The 23,989-nt window shown below is 47.4% G+C and overlaps 1 protein-coding gene across 2 annotated transcripts; it reads left to right on the plus strand.

The window, feature by feature from the left end:
- Positions 1-8,917: 8,917 nt before the first annotated feature.
- On the plus strand, positions 8,918-21,960 carry SNF8 (SNF8 subunit of ESCRT-II). 2 transcript variants are annotated; one of them, XM_083877684.1, is made up of 8 exons: positions 8,918-9,024; positions 9,895-9,945; positions 11,385-11,523; positions 12,604-12,708; positions 14,105-14,177; positions 16,199-16,340; positions 18,366-18,440; positions 21,768-21,960. In XM_083877684.1, exons 1-8 carry the CDS (start codon positions 8,971-8,973, stop codon positions 21,888-21,890), a joined length of 762 nt encoding a protein of 253 aa, XP_083733810.1. In that variant the 5' UTR covers positions 8,918-8,970; the 3' UTR covers positions 21,891-21,960. The 2 variants fall into 2 exon arrangements, with proteins under 2 accessions (XP_083733810.1, XP_083733809.1); XM_083877683.1 differs by lacking the exon at positions 21,768-21,960 and adding an exon at positions 20,779-20,967.
- Positions 21,961-23,989: the final 2,029 nt, after the last annotated feature.

Consider the following 23,989-nt stretch of genomic DNA (forward strand, 5'->3'; position numbering starts at 1 on the left):
GTTTTCTGCCCCTTTTCCCCCTCCGGCCCCAGAATTGGGTGTTTGTCCAGAAGGTCCCCGAGGTCAAGGCCAAGTTGAAAGTTAAAAACCTTGGAGGATTTCCGAGGTTTTATTTTATTTTATTTTAGGGCGGAAAAAAATCCGATTTTATGGCGGTTTTGGGGGCTGAATTCGGATTTTTTGGGTTAAATTTGGATTTTTTTAATGCTAAAATTGGCTTTTTCGAGGTTAAAGTTGGATTTTTTAACATTAAATTCAGATTTTTTTGAGGCTGAATTTGGATTTTTTATTTTATTTTATTTTGTTTTGTTTTATTTTATTTTTATTTTACTTTATTTTATTTTGTTTTATTTTTATTTTACTTTATTTTATTTTGTTTTATTTTGTTTTATTTTTATTTTACTTTATTTTATTTTATTTTATTTTTATTTTACTTTATTTTATTTTATTTTGTTTTATTTTATTTTATTTTACTTTATTTTATTTTACTTTATTTTATTTTATTTTATTATTATTTTTATTTTTCGGGATCAGCGGAGGATTTTTTTCTGCTCTTTAATTTCCTTTTGGATTCGTCGGGTTTTTAGTGCCCGGGGGGGAATTTATTTACTTTATTTTATTTTATTTTATTTTATTTTATTTTATTTATTTTTTCAGCGCTTTAATTTCCCCTTTGATTTGGATTTTTTTAATAAAGAAAAGAAATGAGGAGAGAGATTGAACACCTCAAAAAAATCAATGAAAATGAGCCAAAATTGGATTTAAATTGGATTTTATTCCCTTTTCCCTTTTTTAATTCCCTTTTCTCTTTTGTTATTCCCTTTTTCCCTTTTCTAATTCCCTTTTAAAACGCCTTTTGGGTTCATTTATTGCATTTTTTTGGTGTTTTTTCCCCCCAAATCGCTTTTAAAACCGCGGAAAATTCCGAGCAGGTTTTGCCGCGGGAGCCGTTGGAAAAAAAAAAAAAAAAAAAAAGCGATTTTTAAAGAGAAAATCGGATTTTTTTTTTTTTCCTCTTCTCCGGGGATTTTACAGTGGAAAATTCAGTGTTTAAACAAGAGCGGTGGGTTTATATTTAAGGGAAAAAAATTTGAATTTTTCCCCAGAAAATTATCAAAATTTTTATCGGTTTTCAGCCGTTTCTTTTATTATTTTTCTCCACTTTTATTATTTTTTTCTCCAGAGGATCCGTTTAATATTCGTCCCATCTGGAGCCTGAAAAAATAATTAAAAAAAAAAAAAAGAAAATAAAATTTCTGGAACAACTTTTTAATAGTCTGTGATTTTTTTTTTTCTTTTTTTTTTTTTTTTTTAAAAAGTAATTGAACCCAAACCATCATTACAAAATACAAGGAGGAAAAAAAAAAAAAATAAAAAATAAAATCAAACCTCAAATGAGTTTGAAGAGGAAAAAAGAAAAATAAAAATTAAGTTGGAACTACTGAAAGATTTCACGTTTGGAAATAATCAATGGGTGGAAATTCAGAATTTTTGGTCTGGAAAGGAGCCCGGCTCTTTGGCTTTGGAATTTCAAGAAAGAGGAAAAAAAAATAATAAAAAAATCAAATTAAAGCGAATATTTTTGATTATTTTTATATTTTTAATTTATTTTTTTCTACATTTTTCTCCTTCCCCACCCCTCAAACAGCCCAGGGGAGTTTTGAGCTTTGTAAAAAAAATATTTTTTTATTTTATATTTTATATTTTTATTATTTTTTGGGTGAATCCTTTGAAGAAATCCCTGGCAGGGGAACAGAGAGCCCGGCCTGGCCCCTCCCCGGCGCCTCCAGAAAATCCCAAAACCCTTTTTGGGGGAATTCCAGACCAGGGGGGAGTTTATGGGATCAGGTTTTGGGGGAAAATTTTGGGGTTTTGTTTAATTTTTGGGGGGAATTCCAGACCAGGGGGGAGTTTATGGGGTCAGGTTTTGGGGGAAAATTTTGGGGTTTTGTTTAATTTTTGGGGGGAATTCCAGACCAGGAGGGAGTTTATGGGATCAGTTTTTGGGGAGAGATTTTGCGGTTTTGTTTAAATTTTGGGGGGAATTCCAGACCCGGGGGGAGTTTATGGGATCAGGTTTTGGGGGAGAAATTTTGGGGTTTTATTTAATTTTTGGGGGGTTGGGATGTGGAGGGATTCCAGACCCTGGGGAGGTTTATTTGATCCATTTTTGGGGAGAGATTTTGGGGTTTTGTTTAAATTTTTTGGGGGGATTCCAGACCCGGGGGGACTTTATGGGGTCAGTTTTTGGGAAGAGATTTTGGGGTTTTGTTTAAATTTTTGGGGGGTTGGGATGTAGAGGGATTCCAGACCCCAAGGGGGTTTATGGGATCAGTTTTTGGGGAAAGATTTTGGGGTTTTGTTTAATTTTTGAGGGGAATTCCAGACCCAGAGGGGGTTTATTTGATCCATTTTTGGGGAGAGATTTTGGGGTTTTGTTTAATCAGATTTGGGGTGGGAAGTGGGGGGATTTCAGACCCGGGGAGGGGTTTGTTGGATCCATTTTTGGGGAGAGATTTTGGGGTTTTGTTTAATCAGATTTGGGGTGGGAAGTGGGGGGATTTCAGACCCGGGGAGGGGTTTGTTGGATCCATTTTTGGGGAGAGATTTTGGGGTTTTGTTTAAATTTTTGGGGGAGGATTCCAGACCCGGAGGGAGTTTATGGGATCAGGTTTTTGGGGGAAAATTTTGGGGTTTTGTTTAATTTTTTTGGGGGTGGATGTTTAATTTTTTGGGGGATTGGATTGGGTTTTGGGGAGAGATTTGGTGGTTTTTTTAATCAGATTTGGAGTGGGATGTGGGAGGATTCCAGACCCAGGGGATCAGTTTTTGGGAAGAGATTTTGGGGTTTTGTTTCATTTTTGGGGGGTTGGGATGTGGGGGGATTCCAGACCCGGAGGGGGGTTATCTGATCCATTTTTGGGGAAAGATTTGGAGGTTTTGTTTAATCAGATTTGGGGTGGGATGTGGAGGAATTCCACACTCGAGGGATTTTCTTTGAGCAGTTTTTGGGGAGAGATTTTGGGGGTTTGTTTAAATGTTTGGGCGGGATTCCAGACCCAAAGGGGGTTTATGGGATCAGGTTTTGGGGAGAGATTTTGGGGTTTTGTTTAATCAGATTTGGGGTGGATGTGGGGGGATTTCAGAGCCAAGGGGGGTTTGTTGGATCAGTTTCTGGGGAGAGATTTGGGGGTTTTGTTTAATTTTGGGGGGTGGATGTGGCAGGATTCCAGACCCGGGGGATCAGGTTTTGGGGGGAGATTTTGGAGTTTTGTTTAATTGAGTTTTGGGGTGGGATGTGGGGGGATTCCAGACTCTGGGGGGTTTTCTTTGATCAGTTTTTGGGGAGAGATTTTGGGGTGTTTGGTCGGATCCATTTTTGTTGGATTCCAGCTCTGGGGTTTTGCTCCTGGGCTGCCCCACCTGAACCCCCATTCGGGGCTGTCCCTCACCCCAGAACAGAACCTGAGCCCTGAGGGGTCCCCAAAGGCTGCGGGGCCTGAAAACACCCGCCCTGAGCCCCCTCCCCACAGCCCAGGGGGGCTGAGAACCCAATGGGACCGACCCCGACGTCTCATACCAACCATCCATCAACCCATGGATCCATCCATCCATCCATCCATCAATCCATCATCCATCTGTCTATGATCTATCCCTCCATCCATCCATCATCCATGGAGCCATAGATCTGTCCGTCCGTCCATCCATCCATCCATCCCTCCATCCATCCATCCATCCATCCCTCCCTCCATCCATCCATCCATCCATCCATCCATCCATCCCTCCATCCATCCCTCCATCCATCCATCCCTCCATCCATCCATCCATCCATCCCTCCATCCATCCATCCATCCATCCATCCCTCCATCCATCCATCCATCCATCCATCCCTCCATCCATCCATCCATCCATCCATCTATTCATCATTCATGGATCCATCCATCATCCATGGATCCATCCCTCCATCCATCCATAGATCCGTCCATCCATCCATCCATCATCCATGGATCTATCCAGCAATCCATCCATGGATTGGTCCATCTGTGATCAGTCCCTCCATCCATCCATGGATCCATCAATCCACCAATCCATAGATCCATCTATGGATCTGTCATCCATCCGTCATCCATGGATCCATCCATCCATCCATCCATCCATCCATCCATCCATCATCCATCATTCACGGATCCATCCCTCCATCCATTCATGATCCGTGGATCCATCCATCCATGATCAGTCCCTCCAGCCATCCATGGATCCATCCATGGATCCATCCATCCATCAATCCATCATCCATGGACCCATTTGTCCTTCCATCTATCCATCCTTCCATCCATCCATCCATCCATCCATCCATCCATCATCCATGGAGCCATCAATCCACCAATCCATGGATCCATCCATCATCCATGGAGTCATGGATCCCTCCATCCATCCATCATCCATGGATCCATCCCTCATCCAGCCATGGTTTTGGGTGCAATCAGCTGGATTTTGTCCCTCTCACCCACAAAAGTTCCCTTCAGGAGGTGACTCTGGCACAGGAGCTGTTCTCCCACCCCAGGAGTGCCACTGGTGGGGATCCATCCCATCCTGGAGGTGGAACTGGAGGAATTCCCCTCCCTGGCGATAAAAACCCCAAGGGAAGAGAAGCTGGAAGTGCCTCTGCTCCAGCCCGGCTGCTCTGGCTGGGATTTTCTCTCTTTCCTGCTCTTTTCTGCTCTTTTCTGGTCAGAGGTTTCACCTGAGGGCAGCAGTTCCAGCTTCTCTGCAGGTGAAATTGGGGTGTGAGTGTCCCCAGGGCAGCCCCAGGGCAGGCAGGGAGCTGGAAATGGGATGGGATTTTTCCCTGGGATGGGATTTTTCCCTGGGATAGGATTTTTCCCTGGAATACTCCTGGCAGGCAGGGAGCTGGAAATGGGATGGGATTTTTCCCTGGGATGGGATTTTTCCCTGGAACACCCCGGCAGGAAGGGAGATGGAAAAAGGATGGGATTTTTCCCTGAGATGGGATTTTTCCCTGGGATGGGATTTTTCTCTGGGATGGGATTTTTCCCCCGGATGGGATTTTCCCTGGGATGGGATTTTTCTCTGGGATGAGATTTTTCTCTGGAACACCCTGGCAGGAAGGGAGATGGAAAAAGGATGGGATTTTTCCCTGGGATGGGATTTTTCCCTGAGATGGGATTTTTCCCTGGGATGGGATTTTTCTCTGGGATGAGATTTTTCTCTGGAACACCCTGGCAGGAAGGGAGATGGAAAAAGGATGGGATTTTTCCCTGGGATGGGATTTTTCTCTGGGATGGGATTTTTCCCTGGGATGGAATTTTTCCCCCGGATGGGATTTTTCCCTGGGATGAGATTTTTCCCTGGGATGGGGGTTTTTCCCTGGGATGAGATTTTTTCCCTGGAACATTCCCGGCAGGCAGGGAGTTGGAAATGGGATGGGATTTTTCCCTGGGGTGAGATTTTTTTCCCTGGGATGTGATTTTTCCCTGGAACACCCCAGAGCTGGAAATGGGATGGGATTTTTCCCTGGGATGAGATTTTTCCCTGGGATTAGATTTTTCCCCTGGGATGTGATTTTTCCCTGGGATGAGATTTTTCCCTGGGATGAGATTTTCCCCTGGAACTCCCCGGCTGGAGCTGGAAATAGAAAAGGAAATTTTCCAGCCCAGCCTCTCTCTCCGCTCCCCGCGGATCCCCCGGGTGGCCCTGGCGTGTCCCCGGCCGTGTCCCCTCCCCGGGGTGACCCTGGTGCCCCCCCGCCCTGCCCCGCCCTGCCCCGCCCCGCCCAGGGGGGTCAAAGTCCGCCCTGTCCCTCCCCTTTGTGCCTTTCCTTATCGCGGGGAGGAGGAGCAGGGGGAGGGAGAGGGAAGGGAGGGAGGGACTCCGGAGACTCCGGAGCCTTCGGGGGCTGCAGGGACTGCAGGGGTTCCAGAGGGGCTCTGGGGGACTCCAGAAATTCCAGAGGGGCACTGAGGACTCCAAGGATCCCAGGGATTCCAGGGGTTCCAGAGGTTCCAGAGTTTCCAGAGGCTCCAGGAATTCCAGAGGGGCTCTGGGGGCTCCAAGGACTCCAGGGGATCCAGGGGTTCCAGGGGCTCCAGGAATTCCAGAGGGGCTCTGGGGGACTCCAGCGATTCCAGGGGTTTCAGGGACTCCAGAAATTCCAGAGGGGCTCTGAGGACTCCAAGGATCCCAGGGATTCCAGGGACTCCGGGGGTTCCAGAGTTTCCAGGGGCTCCAGGAATTCCAGAGGCTCTGGGGACTTCAAGGACTCCAGAGATTCCAGGGGTTCCAGAATTTCCAGGGACTCCAGGAATTCCAGAGGGGCTCTGGGGGACTCCAGGGATTCCAGGGGTTTCAGGGACTCCAGGAGGAATTCCAGAGGGGCTCCAGGGGCTTCAAGAACCCCAGGAATTCCAGGGACTCCAAGGACTCCAGAGTTTCCAGGGACTCCAGAAATTCCAGAGGGGCTTGAGGGGTTCCAGGGATTCCAGAAGTTCCAGGGGCTCCAGAGATTCCAGGGACTCCAGAAATTCCAGAGGCTCTGAGGACTCCAAGGATCTCAGGAATTCCAGGGGCTCCATTAAAACGCGCCCAAGAAATAAATAAATCCAAAAAATTCCATTTCCATGAAGGAGAAAGGATTGGGTTTAAAATTTTTCATCCCTTTCCCCTTCACTTTTTATTTTCTATTAATTTTTCATTCGTTTCCCTTCATTTTTCACTCGATTTCCTTTATTTTTCATGTTTTTCCCTTCATTTTTCCTTAATTTTCCTTATTTTTTTATTAATTTCCCTTCATTTTCCATTCACTTTTCATTTTCCTTCATTTTCCACTCATTTTCTTTCATTTTTCCTCCCTTTTCCTTTGTTTACCTTTCCTCTTCCTTAATTTCCATTCATTTCCCTTCATTTTTATTAATTTCCCTTCGTTTTCCAATTATTTCCCTTCATTTTTCCTTAATTTTCATTGATTTCCCTTCATTTTTCCTTATTTTTCCTTCATTTTCCATCTCTTTCCCTTCATTAAATCTCCAATAAATATTTATAAATATATTTATATTTAAATAATATTAAAAAATCAGAATAAATCCCATTTTCCCCTCCTTTTTAAAAAGAAAAATATTTTAAAAATCCTAATTTTTGGCAGGAGATTTATCCTGCTCTGTGAAGATCGAAGGCAGCACCTCCTTGTCAAGGTTTTTTCCTTGACAAAAAAAATAAATTTTCCTTCGGTTCATCCATCATCAAAACAGCAAAGAGCAAATCCTTCACCTCAAAAATAAAAAATCAGCGATTTTTGAGCCTTTTTTTTTTTCAATTTTTGGATAATAAATCAAGGGATGCTGAGTCAGAGAGGGGAAAAAATGAGAATTATTCACATTATTGTCCTGAGCAAGGAAAGCTGGAAAAACACAAATTCTCCAAGGTTGGAAATGGGAAAAGGGATTTGGGGTTTGGGGGCCTGGAATTGGGAAAGAAATTAAGGTTTTAGAGGGCTGGAATTAGGAAAAAAATCAGGATTTTAAAGACCTGGAACTGGGAAAGAATTTGAGGTTTTAGGGCCCAGAATTAGGAAAAAAATCAGGATTTTAAGGGGTTGGAATTGGGAAAGAAATCAAAGTTTTAGGGCCTGGAAACAGGAAGGAAATGAAGGTTTTAGAGGACTGGAATTAGGAAAAAAATCAGGATTTTAAAGGCCTGGAATTAGGAGAGAAATAAAGATTTTGGAGGGCTGGAATTAGGAAAGAATTTGAGGTTTTAAGACCTGGAATTAGGAAAGAAATTAAAGTTTTAGGGGCTGGAAATAGGAAGGAAATGAAGGGTTTAGAGGCCTGGAATTAGAAAAATCCTATATTTGAACCACTTTTATTCAATTTAAATTGGGAAAAAAACCCTTTTTATCCCTGAGGTGACAAAAATTCAGGAATTTGGGGCTTAAAAACCCAAAAATCCTATTTTTGAACCACTTTTATTTCATTTAAATTGGGAAAAAAACCCCTTTTTATCCATCCTGTCCTCGGTAAAGTGATTTTTTAAAACAAAATTGGGAAAAGGGAATTAAAATAAATAAAGATTTTGGGATTTCAGCCTCGGGACAGGGGCAGGAATTGGGATTTTGTCACATCCCGGCCCTTCCAGCCCGAAAATTTCAGGGATTTTTAGGGATGAAGTTCCCGAATTCCCGGAAATTCGCGGGGCTCTGTCGCCCCCTGCCGGCCGGGAAAGGACAAAACAGGCACAGGGGAAAGGGGGAGAGGAGAGGGCTAGGAAATAATGAAAATAAAATAAAATATAAAATAAAATAAAATAAAATAAAATAAAATAAAATAAAATAAAATAAAATAAAATAAAATAAAATAAAAAGTATAAAATAAAATAAGATTTTAAAATATAAAGACTAAAATAAAATAAAATTTAAAGTATAAAATAAGATAAGATTAAAATATAAATAAAATAAAATAAGATTTAAAAATATAAAGAATAAAAATAAAATAAAATAAAATAAAATATAAAGCATAAAATAAAATGAGATTAAAAAATATAAAGAATAAAAATAAAATAAAATAAAATAAAATAAAATATAAAGTATAAAATAAAATGAGATTAAAAAATATAAAGAATAAAAATAAAATAAAATAAAATAAAATATAAAGTATAAAATAAAATCAAATTTAAAAATATAAAGAATAAAATAAGATAAAATATAGTAAAATCAAATAAAAGTAAAAATAAAGGGAGGAGGCGTGCCTATAGAGGGAGGGGGCGTGGCTTCAGATGAAGGGGGCGTGGCTTCGTGAGGAGGTGTGTCCACAGATGGAGGGGGCGTGGCTTCAGAGGGAGGGGGCGTGGCTTCATATGGAAGGGGCGTGGCCACCCTGCCCCTTTTGCCGCGCGCGTCGCCGCTCGATGACATCACTCTGTCCCGGTTGATGACGTCAAACCGAGCGCGCCGGCGGGATGCACCGGCGGGGGGTGGGAGCGGGGGCGATCGCCCGGAAAAAACTGACCGAGGTGAGGAGGGGGGAAAACGGGACGGGAAAAGGGCGGGGAGCGGGCCCGGGGAGCGGGAGAGCGGCGGGGAAACATTGGGGGGAATTGGTTGTGTGGGGCCCTGAGGGGGCCCTGAGGGGACCGTGAGGGGTCGTGAGGGAACGGGGAGAGGGGATAGTACAGGACAGTCAAAATATCAGCTGGGGGAACTTCCAGACCCCACTGGTGCCATGAGAGGGGTTCAGGACCCCCAAAATCTTATCTGGGGGAACTGTCAGGGTCCATTTGTTCTGTGGGAGGGGTTCAGGGTCCCAATTTTGGGGTGGGGGAACTGGGAGGGTCCTCAGGGTTGGGTGGGGACCCCCAAAATCTCATCTAGGGGAGGTGTCAGGGTCCAATAGTGCCGTGGGAAGGGGTTAAGACCCCAAAATCTCAGCTGGGGGAACTTCCAGACCCCATTGATGCTGTGGGGTGGAGGGTCAGGACCCAAATTTTGGGGTAGAGGGAAGTGTCAGACCCCATTAGTGTCATGGGAGGGGTTCAAGACTCCCAAAATCTCAGCTGGGGGAACTTCCAGACCCCACCAGTGCCGGGGAGGGGGGTGTCAGAGCCCATATTTTGGGGTGGGGGAGCTGTCAGGGTCCCCAGGGTTGGGTGGGGACCCCCAAAATCTCATCTGGAGGAGGTGTCAGGGCCCACTGGATCCCTGGGAGGGGGTCAGGACCCCCAGGTGTGGGTTCATCCTCCATTAGGGAGGCCCTCCCTCACAGGGATGTTGGGGTTGGGATTGTTTGGGGTTCTCCTTGTTTGGGATTGTCCCAGTTTGGGATTCTCCCCGTTTGGGACTGTCCCAGTTTGGGGTTGCCCTGATCCCCCTCTCTCTCTCCCCAGGCCAAGTACAAGGAGCGGGGGACGGTTCTGGCTGAGGATCAGCTGGCCCAGGTGGGGATTGCCCTGGGGGGCTGCAGTCAGTGCCCTTCCTGTCCCCTGTCCCTGTCCTGTCTGTGTCCCTGTCCCTGTCCTGTCCCTGTCCCATCCCCATCCCTGTCCTATCCCTGTCCCCATTCCTGGCCCATTCCTTTCCCCCTTCCCATTGCCATTCCTGTCCTCCCCATCCATTCCCAGCCCATTTCCCATTTCCCATTTCCCATTCTCATTTCCCATTTCCCATTTCCCATTCCCATTTCCTATTCCCATTTCCCATTTCCCACTCTCAATTCATTTCCCATTCCCACCACCGTATTCCCAGACCCTGATCCCATATCCCAGCCCTGACCCCGTTACCCCATCCCGTTATTCCCAATGCAGATCCCATTATCTCAAACCCTGATCCTGTTATTCCCGGTGCTGATCCTGTTATTCCTGATCCCATTATCCCAGGCCCTGACCCTGTTATTCCCAGCCCTGATCCCATTATTCCTGGCCCTTAATCCCATTATCCCAGGCCCTCAATCCCATTATTCCCAGCGCTAATCTCATTATCCCAGACCCTAATCCCATTATCCCATCCCTGCCCCTATTACCCCATCTCTGACCCCGTTATTCCCAGTGGAATGATGGGATGACCCCATTACCCCTTCCCTGGCCCCATTATCCCCATCCTCGACCCTATTACCCCATCTCTGACCCCATTATTCCCAGTGGAATGATGGGATGACCCCATTACCCCATCCCTGACCCCATTATCCCAGTGTTGACTCCATTATTCCCAGCCCTGATCCTGTTATTCCTGACCCCCTTACCCCCTCCCTGACCCCGTTATTCCCAGTGGAATGATGGGATGACCCCATATCCCACCACTGACCCCATTACCCCCTCCCTGACCCCATTATCCCAAACCCTGATCCTGTTATTCCTGATCCTGTTATCCCAGCTCTGACCCCGTTATTCCGGCCCTGACCCCATTATCTCAGACCCTAATCCCCTTACCCCCTCCCTGACCCCATTACCCCATCCCTGACCCCGTTATTCCCAGTGGAATGATGGAATGACCCCATTATTCCCAGGCCTTGATCCCGTTATTCCCAGTGGAATGATGGAATGATCCCATTATTCCTGGCCCTGATCTCATTATTCCCAGACCCTGATCCCATTATTCCCAGTGCTAATCCCATTATTCCTGGGTTATCCCAGTGCTGACCCCATTATTCCCAGACCCTGATCCCTTTATTCCAGACCCTAATCCCATTACCCCCTCCCTGACCCCATTATTCCCAGTGTTTATCCCATTACCCACTCCCTGACCCCATTATTCCCAACGCTAATCCCATTATTCCAGACCCTAATCCCATTATCCCATCCCTGCCCCCATTACCCCCTCCCTGACCCCGCTATTCCCAGCCCTTTATCCCGTTATTCCCGTTTTTCCCGCTCTGTCCCAGATGTCGAAGCAGCTGGAGACGTTCCGGACGCACCTGGAGGCCTTTGCCAGCAAACACAAACAGGGGATCAGGAAGAGCCCGGAGTTCCGCCTGCAGTTCCAGGACATGTGTGCCACCATCGGGGTGGACCCGCTGGCCTGTGAGGGATTCCAGCCTGGAATTCTGTCCTACGGGGAATTGGGGATGTTTGGGAGGGATCAGTCTGATTTTCCAGCCTGGAATTCTGTCCTACAGGGATTTGGGGATGTTTGGGAGGGATCAGTCTGATTTTCCAGCCTGGAATTTTGTCATGAAGGGAATTGGGAATGGCTTGGAGGGACAGGATGGGCTCATCACACTTTTCCAGGCTGGAATTCTGTCATGAAGGGATTTGGGAATGTTTGGGAGGGATCATCCCACTTTTCCAGGCTGGAATTTTGTCCTACAAGGATTTGGGAAGGGCTGGGAGGGCTCATCTCGGTTTTCCAGGCTGGAATTTTGTCCTGAAGGGATTTGGGAAAGGCTGGGAGGGCTCATCTCGGTTTTCCAGCTTGGAATTCTGTCCTACAGGGATTTGGGAATGGCTGGGAGGGCTCAGCCTGATTTCCCAGCCTGGAATTCTGTCCTACAAGGAACTGGGGATGTTTGGGAGAGATCATCCCGATTTTCCTGGCTGGAATTTTGTCCTACAGGAATTTGGGAATGTTTGGGAGGGATCAGTCTGATTTTCCAGCCTGGAATTCTGTCCTACAGGGATTTGGGAATGTCTGGGAGGGCTCATCCTGATTTTCCAGCCTGGAATTCTGTCCTACAGGGATTTGGGAAGGGCTGAGAGGGCTCATCCCGGTTTTCCAGCTTGGAATTTTGTCATGAAGGGAATTGGAGAGGGCTGAGAGGGCTCATCCTGATGTTCCAGGCTGGAATTGTGTCCTACAGGGATTTGGGAATGTTTGGGAGGGATCATTCCACGTTTTCCAGCTTGGAATTTTTGTCCTACAGAGAATTGGGAATCTTGTCCTGCAGGGAATTGGGATTTGGGCATGTCTGGGAGGGGTTATCCTGGTTTTCCTGCCTGGAATTTTGTCCTACAGGGATTTGGGAATGTTTAGGAGGGTTCATCCCGATTTTCCAGGCTGGAATTTTGTCATGAAGGGATTTGGGAATGTCTGGGAGGGCTGATCCCCATTTTCCAGGCTGTAATTTCCCGGAATTCCGAGCGCTTTTCCCTCTCCTTTCCCAGCTGGAAAAGGTTTCTGGGCCGAGATGTTGGGAGTGGGGGATTTCTACTACGAGCTGGGGGTGCAGATCATCGAGGTGTGCCTGGCCCTGAAACACCGCAACGGAGGTGGGGACACGGCCCTGGCCCTGTCCTGGTCCCTGTCCTTGTCCCTGTCCTGATCCCGGAGATCCCTGTCCTGATCCATGTCCTGACCCCGGGGATCCAGTCCTGGTCCCTGTCCTGGTCCCTGTCCTGATCCCTGTCCCGATCCCTGTCCTGATCCCGGGGATCCAGTCCTGGTCCCTGTCCTGATCCCAGGGATCCATCAGCCCCTGATCTCTGTCCTGATCCCAGGGATCCAGCCCTGATCAATGTCCTGATCTCTGTCCTGATCCCAGGGATCCAGCCCTCATCCCTGTCCTGATCCCAGAGATCTGTGTCCCAATCCCTGTCCCAATCCCTGTCCTGGTCCATGTCCTTATCTGTGTCCTGATCCCTGTCCTGATCCCGGGGATCCCTGTCCTGATCCCTGTCCCGATCCCTGTCCTGATCCCGGGGATCCATCCCTGATCCCTGTCCTGATCCCAGGGATCCATCAGCCCCTGATCCCTGTCCTGATCCCAGGGATCCAGCCCTGATCCATGTCCTGATCCCAGAGATCTGTGTCCTCATCCCTGTCCCAATCCCTGTCCTGATCCATGTCCTTATCTGTGTCCTGATCCCTGTCCTGATGCCGGGGATCCAGCCCTGATCCCTGTCCTGATCCCTGTCCCGATCCCTGTCCTGATCCCGGGGATCCATCCCTGATCCCTGTCCTGATCCCAGGGATCCAGCCCTGATCAATGTCCTGATCTCTGTCCTGATCCCAGAGATCCATCCCTCATCCGTGTCCTGATCCATGTCCTGATCCCAGGGACCCCTGTCCTGATCCATGTCCTTATCCATGTCCTGATCCCAGGGATCCAGCCCTCATCCCTGTACCGATCCCTGTCCTCATCCTGGGATCCATGTCCTGATCCATCAGCCCCTGATCCAGCCCCTGATCCCAGGGATCCATCCCCTGATCCAGCCCCTGATCCCAGAAGTCCATCTCTGATCCCAGAGATCCCCCATGCCATCAATCCCATCAATCCATCCCATAAATCCTATAAATCAATTCCATAAGTGAATCCCATCGATCATTCCCATCAGTCCATCCCATCAATCCCATAAATGAATTCCATTCATCCCATTGATCAATCCCATCAGTCTATCCCATCAATCAAATCAACCAATCCCATCAGTCAATCCCATCAATCAATCAATCCCATTAATCAATCCCATGTATTAGTCCATCCCATCAATCAATCCCATAAATGAATTCCATCAATCTATCCCATAAATCCCATCAATGAATCTTATCAATCCATCCCACCAATCAATCCATCTCATCAATCAGTCCAATCAATCCATAAAATCAATCAATCAATCACCCCCTGAGATCGATGTCCCAGGACTGACCCCGCTGTTGTTCCATCCCCAGGTCTGATCACTCTGCAGGAGCTGCAGCAGCAGGTGCTGAAGGGACGGGGGAAATTCGCCCAGGACGTCAGTCAGTGAGTCTGGGACTGGGAGTGGACTGGGAACGGATTGGGAACGGATTGGGAACGGACTGGGAGTCACTGGGAGTCACTGGGAATTCGCCCAGGACGTCAGTCAGTGAGTCTGGGACTGGGAATGGACTGGGAGTGAACTGGGAGTCACTGGGAATTCGCTCAGGACGTCAGTCAGTGAGTCTGGGACTGGGAATGGACTGGGAATGGACTGGGAGTCACTGGGAATTCGCCCAGGATGTCAGTCAGTGAGTGTGGGACTGGGAATGGACTGGGAATGGACTGGGAATGGACTGGGAATGGACTGGGAATGGACTGGGAGTGGACTGGGAGTGGACTGGGAGTCACTGGGAGTCACTGGGAATGGACTGGGAATGGACTGGGAGTCACTGGGAGTCACTGGGAATTCGCTCAGGATGTCAGTCAGTGAGTCTGGGACTGGGAATGGACTGGGAATGGACTGGGAGTCACTGGGAGTCACTGGGAGTCACTGGGAATTCGCCCAGGACGTCAGTCAGTGAGTCTGGGACTGGGAACGGACTGGGAGTGAACTGGGAGTCACTGGGAATTCGCCCAGGACGTCAGTCAGTGAGTCTGGGACTGGGAATGGACTGGGAGTGAACTGGGAACGGATTGGGAACGGACTGGGAGTCACTGGGAATTCGCTCAGGATGTCAGTCAGTGAGTCTGGGACTGGGAATGGACTGGGAATGGACTGGGAATGGACTGGGAGTCACTGGGAGTCACTGGGAATGGACTGGGAATGGACTGGGAGTCACTGGGAATTCGCTCAGGACGTCAGTCAGTGAGTCTGGGACTGGGAATGGACTGGGAATGGACTGGGAACGGATTGGGAACGGACTGGGAGTCACTGGGAGTCACTGGGAATTCGCCCAGGACGTCAGTCAGTGAGTCTGGGACTGGGAATGGACTGGGAATGGACTGGGAATGGACTGGGAGTCACTGGGAATTCGCTCAGGACATCAGTCAGTGAGTCTGGGACTGGGAATGGACTGGGAGTGAACTGGGAATGGACTGGGAATGGACTGGGAGTCACTGGGAGTCACTGGGAATTCGCCCAGGACGTCAGTCAGTGAGTCTGGGACTGGGAGTGAGCTGGGAATGGACTGGGAATGGACTGGGAATGAACTGGGAATGAACTGGGAATGGACTGGGGACTCATTGGGAATGAACTGGGAATGGACTGGGAACCAACTGGGAACTGGGAGTCACTGGGAATTCATTGGGAATTCATTGGGAACTCACTGGGAACTGGGAGTCACTGGGAATTCATTGGGAATTCATTGGGAACTCACTGGGAACTGGGAGTCACTGGGAATTCATTGGGAATTCATTGGGAACTCACTGGGAACTGGGAGTCACTGGGAATTCATTGGGAATTCATTGGGAATTCACTGGGAACTGGGAACTCACTGGGAATGAACTGGGAGCTCACTGGGAATTGGGAACTGGAAACTGGGAATTCCTCAGGAATTCCTTGGGAATTCACTGAGAATTCACTGGGAACTCCCTGGGAATTAATTGGGAACTGGGAACAGGGAATTGGGGATTGGGAATTCACTGGGAACTGGGAACTCACTGGGAATTGGGACTCACTGGGAATTCATTGGGAACTCACTGGGAACTCATTGGGAATTCACTGGGAAGTGGGAATTCCTCAGGAATTCATTGGGAATTCCTTAGGAATTGGGAACTGGAAATTCATTGGGATTTGGGGCAGAAAAAGGGGGTCAGAGCCAGATCTGCTGGATCTGCAATTCCTGCTGCTGCTCCCGGGTTTTTTTTTGGGATCTTCAGGGAATCTGGAGCTGGAGATGATTTTTTTTCCCCTAAAATCCCATCCCTGGACCCCCAAAATCCCCATCCCAAACCCCTTTATCAAACCAAATCCCTTTTTTTTCCCCCAACGGAGCCTCAAAGTGGGGTTTTTTTTCCTCCTGGCATTCCCATCTTTGGGAATTCCATCTCTGGGGCTGTGTGAGCCCCTCTCCTCCCTCCCCCAGGGATGATTTGCTCCGGGCCATCAAGAAGCTGAAGGTTTTGGGGAGCGGCTTTGGGCTCATCCCCGTGGGGGGAACGTTCCTGGTGCAGTCGGTGCCCGCCGAGCTCAACATGGACCACACCGTGGTGCTGCAGCTGGCTGAGGTGGGGACCTAAAATGGGCCAGAGGGACCCCAAAATGGGCACAGAGGGACCCCAAAAAGGGCTGGAAAAGGACCCTAAAAAGGGCCCAGAGGGACCCCAAAATTGGGCTGGGAGTGACCCCAAAAAAGGGATGAGAGTGACCCCAAAATGGGCCAGAGGGACCCCAAAATGGGCCCAGAGGGACCCCAAAATGGGCTGGAAAAGGACCCTAAAAAGGGCCCAGAGGGACCCCAAAATTGGGCTGGGAGTGACCCCAAAAAAGGGATGAGAGTGACCCCAAAATGGGCCCAGAGGGACCCCAAAAAGGGCCCTGAATGACTCCAAAAAGGGCTGGGAATCAGCTGGGAAAAGGGTGGGAATTACACCTGGAAAAGGGTTTGGGAGTGACCCCCAAAAAGGGATGGAAATGACCCTAAAAAGGGATGGGAGTGATCTCAAAAAAGGCTGGGAGGGACCCCAAAAAAGGGATGGGAGTGACCCCAAAATGGGCCCAGAATGACCCCAAAAAGGGCTGGAAAAGGACTGGAAAAGGGCTTGGGAATGACTCCAAAGAGGGATGGGAGTGACCTCAAAAAGGGCTGGGAAAGGGTTTGGAAATGACCCCAAAAAGGTCTGGGAATCAGCTGGGAAAAGGGTGGGAATTACACCTGGGAAAGGGTTTGGGAGTGACCCTAAAAAGGGATGGGAGTGACCCCAAAAAGGCTTGGAAATGACCCCAAAAAGAGGTGGGAATGAAACCAAAAAGGGCTGGGAATGAGCTGGGAAAGGGATGGGAATGACCCCAAAAAGGGGCTGGAAAAGGGTTTGGGAATGACCCCAAAAAGGGATGGGAGTGACCTCAAAAAAGTTTGGGAATCAGCTGGGAAAAGGGTGGGAATTACACCTGGAAAAGGGTCAGGAATGACCCCAAAAAGGGCTGGAAAATGGATGGGAATGAGCTGGGAAAGGGTTTGGGAATTACCCCAAAAAGGGTTGGGAATGATCTCAAAAAGAGGTAGAAATGACCCCAAAAAGGGGTGGAAAATGAGCCCAAAAAGAAAAGGGGATGGGAATGGGATGGAAAAGGGATGGGAATGATCCCAAAAAAGGATGGAAATGACCCCAAAAAGGGCTGGGAATGAGTTGGGAATGACCCCAAAAAGGGTCCAGAATGACCCCAAAAAGGGCTGGAAAAGGACTGGAAAAGGGTTTGGGAATGACCCCAAAAAGGGATGGGAGAGAATCCAAACAGGGCTGGAAAAGGGTTGGGAATGAACTGGGAATGAGCCCAAAAAGGGCTGGAAAAGGACTGGGAAAGGGTTTGGGAATGACTCCAAAGAGGGATGGGAGTGACCCCAAAAAGGGTTGGGAATGAGCTGGGAAAAGGGATGGGAATGACCCCAAAAAGAGATGGGAATGAAACCAAAAAGGGCTGGGAATGATCCCAAAAAAGGGTGGGAATAAGCCCCAAAAAGGGCTGGAAAAGGGATGGGAATGATCCCAAAAAAGGATGGAAAAGGGCTGGGAGTGACCCCAAAAAGGGCTGGGGAAAGGATGGGAATTACACCTGGAAAAGGACTGGGAATGATCCCAAAAAGGGCTGGGAGTGACCCCAAAAAGGGCTGGAAAAGGGCTGGGAATGAGCTGAAAAAAGGGTGGGAATTACACCTGGAAAAGGGTTGGGAATTACCCCAAAAAGGACCGGGAATGACCCCAAAAAGGGCTGGGAATGACCCCAAAAAGGGCTGGGAATGACCCCAAAATGAGCTGGAAAAGGGCTGGGAATGAGGAATGTTGGGAATGACCTGGAAAAATCTGGGAATGAGGAACTGCTGCTCCCAGAATTGGGAACTGGGATTGGATCAGACAAACTATTGAAGCGCAAATTTAAATCCCCATAAAAAACATCCAGGAAAAAAAAAATCTTTATTTTACCATTAAAAAAAACCATAAAAAATTGGGATTGGGATGAGGCTGAGCTGTGCTGGGCCAGGGATGGAATTCCAGCTGGGATTTTTCCTGGTTGTTTTTGTTTTTTTTCCCCAGAAAAAGGGATTTGTGACGGTGAGTGAGATCCGGGCCAGCCTCAAGTGGGAGACGGAGAGAGCGAAGCAGGTGCTGGTAGGTGGGGAGGGGAAAAGGGTGGGGAAAGGATGGGAAAATAATGGGGAAATAAGGGGAAAATTATTGGAAAATGGTGGGAAAAGAATGGGGAAATAATGAGGAAATAATGGAGAAATAGGGGGAAAATGAATGGGAAAATAGTGGGGAAATAATGGGAAAATAAGAGGGGAAAATAATGGGAAAATGATTGGAAAATGGTGGGAAAATAGTGGGGAAAATAATGGGAAAAGATTGAGGAAATAATGGGAAAAATGAATGGGGAAATAAGAGGGAAAATAGTGGGAAAATAAGGGGGAAAATAATGGGAAAATAATGGGAAAATAATGGGAAAAAATGGAGAAATGATGGGAAGATAAGGGGGAAAATGAATGGGGAAATAATGGGGAAAATAAGGGGGAAGTGATTGGAAAAGAATGGGGAAATAATGGGAAAATGATGGGAAAATAGTGGGAAAAGAATGGAGAAGTAAGGGGAAAAATGAATGGGGAAATAAGGGGGAAAATGAATGGGAAAATAGTGGGGAAAAAAATGGGGAAATAATGGGGGAAATAAGGGGGAAATGATTGGAAAATAATGGGGAAATAATGGGAAAAGAATGGGAAAATAAGGAGAAAAGAATGGGGAAATAAGGGGGAAAAGAATGGGGAAATAATGGGAAAAATGAATGGGAAAATAGTGGGGAAATAATGGGAAGATAAGGGGGAAAATGAATGGGGAAATAGTGGGAAATAATGGGGAAGTAAGGGGAAATGAATGGGAAAATAAAGGGGAAAATAATGAGGAAAGAATGGGGAAATAAGGGGGAAATGAATGGGAAAATAGTGGGAGAAGAATGGGGAAATAATGAGGAAATAATGGGGAAATAAGTGGGAAAGTAATGGGAAAATAGTGGGGAAATAATGGGAAAATAAGAGGGGAAAATAAGGGGAAAATAATGGGAAAAGAGTGGGAAAATAATGGGGAAATAATGGGGAAATAATTGGAAAAAAATGGGGAAATAATGGGAAGATAAGGGGGAAAATGAATGGGGAAATAGTGGGGAATAATGGGAAGATAAGAGGGGAAAATAAGGGGAAAATAATGGGAAAAGAGTGGGGAAAATGATGGGGAAATAATGGGAAAAGAATGGGAAAATAATGGGAAATAATGAGGAAATAATGGAGAAATAAGGGGAAAATGAATGGGAAAATAGTGGGAGAAGAATGGGGAAATAATGAGGAAATAATGGGGAAATAAGTGGGAAAGTAATGGGAAAAATAGTGGGGAAATAATGGGAAAATAAGAGGGGAAAATAAGGGGGAAAATAATGGGAAAAGAGTGGGGAAAATGATGGGGAAATAATGGGAAAAGAGTGGGAAAATAATGGGGAAATAATGGGAAGATAAGGGGGAAAATAATGGGGAAATAATGGAGAAATAAGGGGGAAATGATTGGGAAAATAGTGGGAGAAGAATGGGGAAATAATGGGGAAAATAAGGGGGAAATGATTGGAAAAGAATGGGGAAATAATGGGAAAAGAATGGGAAAATAGTGGGGAAATAATGGGGAAATAATTGGAAAAAAAAGGGGAAATAATTGGGAAAAAATGGGGAAATAATGGGAGATAAGAGGGAAAATAAGGGGGAAAATAATGGGAAAGAGTGGGGAAATAATGGGAAAATAATGGGAAATAAGGGGGAAATAATTGGGAAAGGAATGGGAAAGAATGGAAAAATGGGGATGGGATAATGGGGAAAATGGGGATGGAAAATAGGGAAAATGATTGGAAAATGGTGGAAAATAGTGGGGAAATGATGGGAAAATGGAAAAATGAATGGGAAAAATTATGGGAAAATAATGGGAGAATGGGGTTGGGAAAATAATGGGAAAAATAATGGAAAAATGATGGGAAATGGGAGCATGGGGATGGGAAAATGTGGGTGGGAAAATGGGAATGGAGAATGGGAAAATAACGGGGAAATGGAAAAATGGGGATGGGAAAATGGGGAAATGGAAGATGGGGGTGAGATGGAGACAGGAACGACTCCTCAGCCCATCCCAGTCCATTCCCAGTCCATTCCCAGTCCATCCCAGTCCATCCCCAGTCCATCCCCAGTCCCATCCCCGACCATCCCAGTCCATCCCCAGTCCATCCCCAGTCCATCCCCAGTCCATCCCCAGTCCATTCCCCAGTCCATCCCCAGTCCATTCCCAGTATTCCTAGTCCCCTCTCCAGTCCCATCCCAGTATTCCCAGTCCATTCCCAGTATTCCCAGTGGCATTCCCAGTATTCCCAGTCCATTCCCAGTATTCCCAGTGGCATTCCCAGTATTCCCAGTCCCCATTCCCATTGCAGGATCACCTGCTGAAGGAGGGGATGGCGTGGCTGGACACTCAGGTTCCCTGGGCCCCTCTCCCAGTTCCATCCCCATCCATCCCCAGCCTTTCCCAGTATTCCCAATCTCATTCCCAGTATTCCCAGTCCATTCCCAGTATTCCCAGTGGCATTCCCTGTTCCAGGATCACCTGCTGAAGGAGGGGATGGCGTGGCTGGACGCTCAGGTTCCCTGGGCCCCTCTCCCAGCTCCATCCCCATCCATCCCCATCCATTCCAGTATTCCCAGTGGCAATCCAGTATTCCCAGTGGCATTCCCAGTATTCCCAGTCCATCCCAGTATTCCCAGTGGCATTCCCATTGCAGGATCACCTGCTGAAGGAGGGGATGGCGTGGCTGGACGCTCAGGCTCCCCATGCCCCTCTCCCAGTCCATCCCCATCCATCCCCAACCCTTCCCAGTATCCCCAATCTCATTCCCAGTATTCCCAGTCCCATTCCCATTGCAGGATCACCTGCTGAAGGAGGGGATGGCGTGGCTGGACGCTCAGGTTCCCTGGGGTCCTCTCCCAGCTCCATCCCCATCCATTCCCAGTATTCCCAGTGGCATTCCCAGTATTCCCAGTCCATTCCCAGTATTCCCAGTGGCATTCCCCCTGTTCCAGGATCACCTGCTGAAGGAGGGATGGCGTGGCTGGATGCTCAGGGTGCCCACACTCCTTTCCCAGCTCCATCCCCATCCATCCCCATCCATCCCTAGCCCATCCCCATCCCATTCCCAGTATTCCCAGTGGCAATCCCAGTATTCCCAGTCCATTCCCAGTATTCCCAGTGGCATTCCCTGTTCCAGGATCACCTGCTGAAGGAGGGGATGGCGTGGCTGGACGCTCAGGCTCCCCACGCTCCTCTCCCAGTTCCATCCCCATCCATCCCCATCCATTCCCAGTATCCCCAATCCCATCCCAGTATTCCCAGTCCATCCCAGTATTCCCAGTGGCATTCCTGTTCCAGGATCACCTGCTGAAGGAGGGGATGGCGTGGCTGGACGCTCAGGCTCCGGCCGAGCCGCAGTTCTGGTTCCCCGCTCTGTTCTCGGAGCTGCACGGGCACGAGGAGCCCCCGGGGCAGCCCTGAGAGCCCGGAATTCCACACGGGAACCTCGGGAATTCCGGCTGGGATCACTCCTGGAATCCACAGGAATCCTGGCTGGAAATCGTGGGAATTCTGGCTGAAATCTGGCTGGGATCACTCCCTGGAATCTTCAGGAATCCTGGCTGGAATCCATGGGAAATCTCGCTGGGATCACTCCTGGAATCTTCAGGAATCCTGGCCGGGATCACTCCTGGAATCCATGGGAATCCTGGCTGGGGATCGGTGGGAATTCTGGCTGAAATCCTGGCTGGAATCACTCCTGGAATCTTCAGGAATCCCGGCTGGGATCACTCCTGGAATCTTCAGGAATCCTGGCTGGAATCCACGGGAATTCTGGCTGGAATCGGTGGGAATTCTGGCTGGAATCCTGGCTGGAATCTCCCCTGGAATCCCAGCTGGAATCGCTCCTGGAGTCCTTGGGAATCCTGGTTGGAAACCTTGGGGATATTAGAGTTGGAATCCTGGCTGGAATTCGCTGGAATTGCAGCTGAAATTGCTCCTGGAACCCTCGGGAATCCTGGGTGGAATCCTCAGGAATCCTGGCTGGAATCAGTGGGAATTCTGGTTGGAATCCTGGCTGGAATCACTCCTGGAATCTTCAGGAATCCCGGCTGGAATCTGTGGGAATCCTCCCTGGAATCCTCAGGAATCCTGGCCAGAATTCCTAGGAATCCCAGTTGGAATCTTCAGGAATCCCGGCTGGAATCCTTGGGAATTCCTTCAGGAATCCTTGGGAATTGTGGCTGAAAATCCTCAGGAATTCTTGGGAATTCTACCTGGAATCCTCAGGAATCCTGGCTGAAATTCTTGGGAATTCTGGCTGAAATCTTCAGGAATCCCAGCTGGAATTGCCCCTTGGGAATCCTCCCTGGAATCCATGGGGATCCTGGCTGGAATCTTTGGGAATTCCTTCAGGAATCCTCGGGAATTGTGGCTGAAAATCCTCAGGAATCCTTGGGAATTCTACCTGAAATCCTTGAGAATCCCAGCTGGAATCTTTCCTGGAATTTCCCCTGGAATCCTCAGGAATTCCCTCTGGAATCCTCTGGAATTCTCGGGATCCCTCCTGTCCCCACAAACAACGGGATTTGGGAATAAAACTTTTATTTAAAAAATTCCTGACTTTGGGAATTTTCTTTGGATTTCTCCCTGCTGGGATTCCCTGCCTGGATTTGGAAAAACAAGAAAAAGTAAAAACTGAGAGAGGGGAGGATGGAATGGGATTTGCAGGGGGAAAATGGGATTTTTCTTCTGGAATTTTGGTTCCCAGCAATGGGAAATGGAATTTTACTCCCAGCACTGGGAAATGGGATTTTCCCTTTGGAATTTTTGCTCCCAGCACTGGGAAAATGGGATTTTCCCTCTGGAATTTTTGTTTTGGAAAACTCTCCTGCAGTTTTTTTTTTTTTTTTTGCCCCAGGAAATTCATTATTCCTCAAAAAATTCCCCCTAAAAGAAAAAAAACCACGGGCTCCGTTCTGCCAAAACAAAAACTTTATTGCACAAAGGGAAAAAAAAAAAAAAAAAAAAAAAAAGAGGAAAAAAAAATTAAAAAAGGAGAAAAAAAAACCCCTAAAACAAAACAAAAAAAAAAAAAAAAAAATCAGATTTTTTTCTGTACAACAAAAACCAAGCCCAGACCTCTGAGTGACTCTTGTGCATTTTTACATTTTTTATTTATTTTTCAACAACTCCACACGAGTCTCAAAATCTTCTTCTTCTACAACATCATCACTTTGGAACTGGGGACAGAATTCCCGAAATTCCCAAGGACAGAATTCCCAAAAAATATCCGGGAGGAGCAAAAATCCCATCCCTGGGAGGCTGAAAAAGCTCCAAAAAAGTGACAAAAAAACGTGAAGAAGTGGCGGCTCCTCGAGGGTTAAATCCAAACCAGTCCTGGAGGATTTTTTTGGGAAAAAATTCCCAATTTTTTTTTTGGGAAATAACTCAAAAAAAAAAAAAAAACAAAACAATTTCCGAGTTGTTCCAAAATTCCTGATTTTTCACCTTCCTGGGGGGGTTTTGGGATGGGATTTCCAATTTTGGGGTTTTTTTGAGGGTGTTTTTTTTTGGCTCTT

The sequence above is a fragment of the Zosterops lateralis genome (assembly GCF_965231275.1).
Source record: "Zosterops lateralis genome assembly, chromosome: 24".
Taxonomy (NCBI): domain Eukaryota; kingdom Metazoa; phylum Chordata; class Aves; order Passeriformes; family Zosteropidae; genus Zosterops; species Zosterops lateralis.

Excerpts from the sequence above, each read along its gene's own strand:
- SNF8 (XM_083877683.1), top strand. The coding sequence starts at position 8,971 with ATGCACCGGCGGGGGGTGGGAGCGGGGGCGATCGCCCGGAAAAAACTG. Across the intron at positions 9,946-11,384 it reads CTGAGGATCAGCTGGCCCAG|ATGTCGAAGCAGCTGGAGAC; the intron begins GTGGGGATTGCC and ends GCTCTGTCCCAG. Across the intron at positions 14,178-16,198 it reads TTCGCCCAGGACGTCAGTCA|GGATGATTTGCTCCGGGCCA; the intron begins GTGAGTCTGGGA and ends TCCCTCCCCCAG.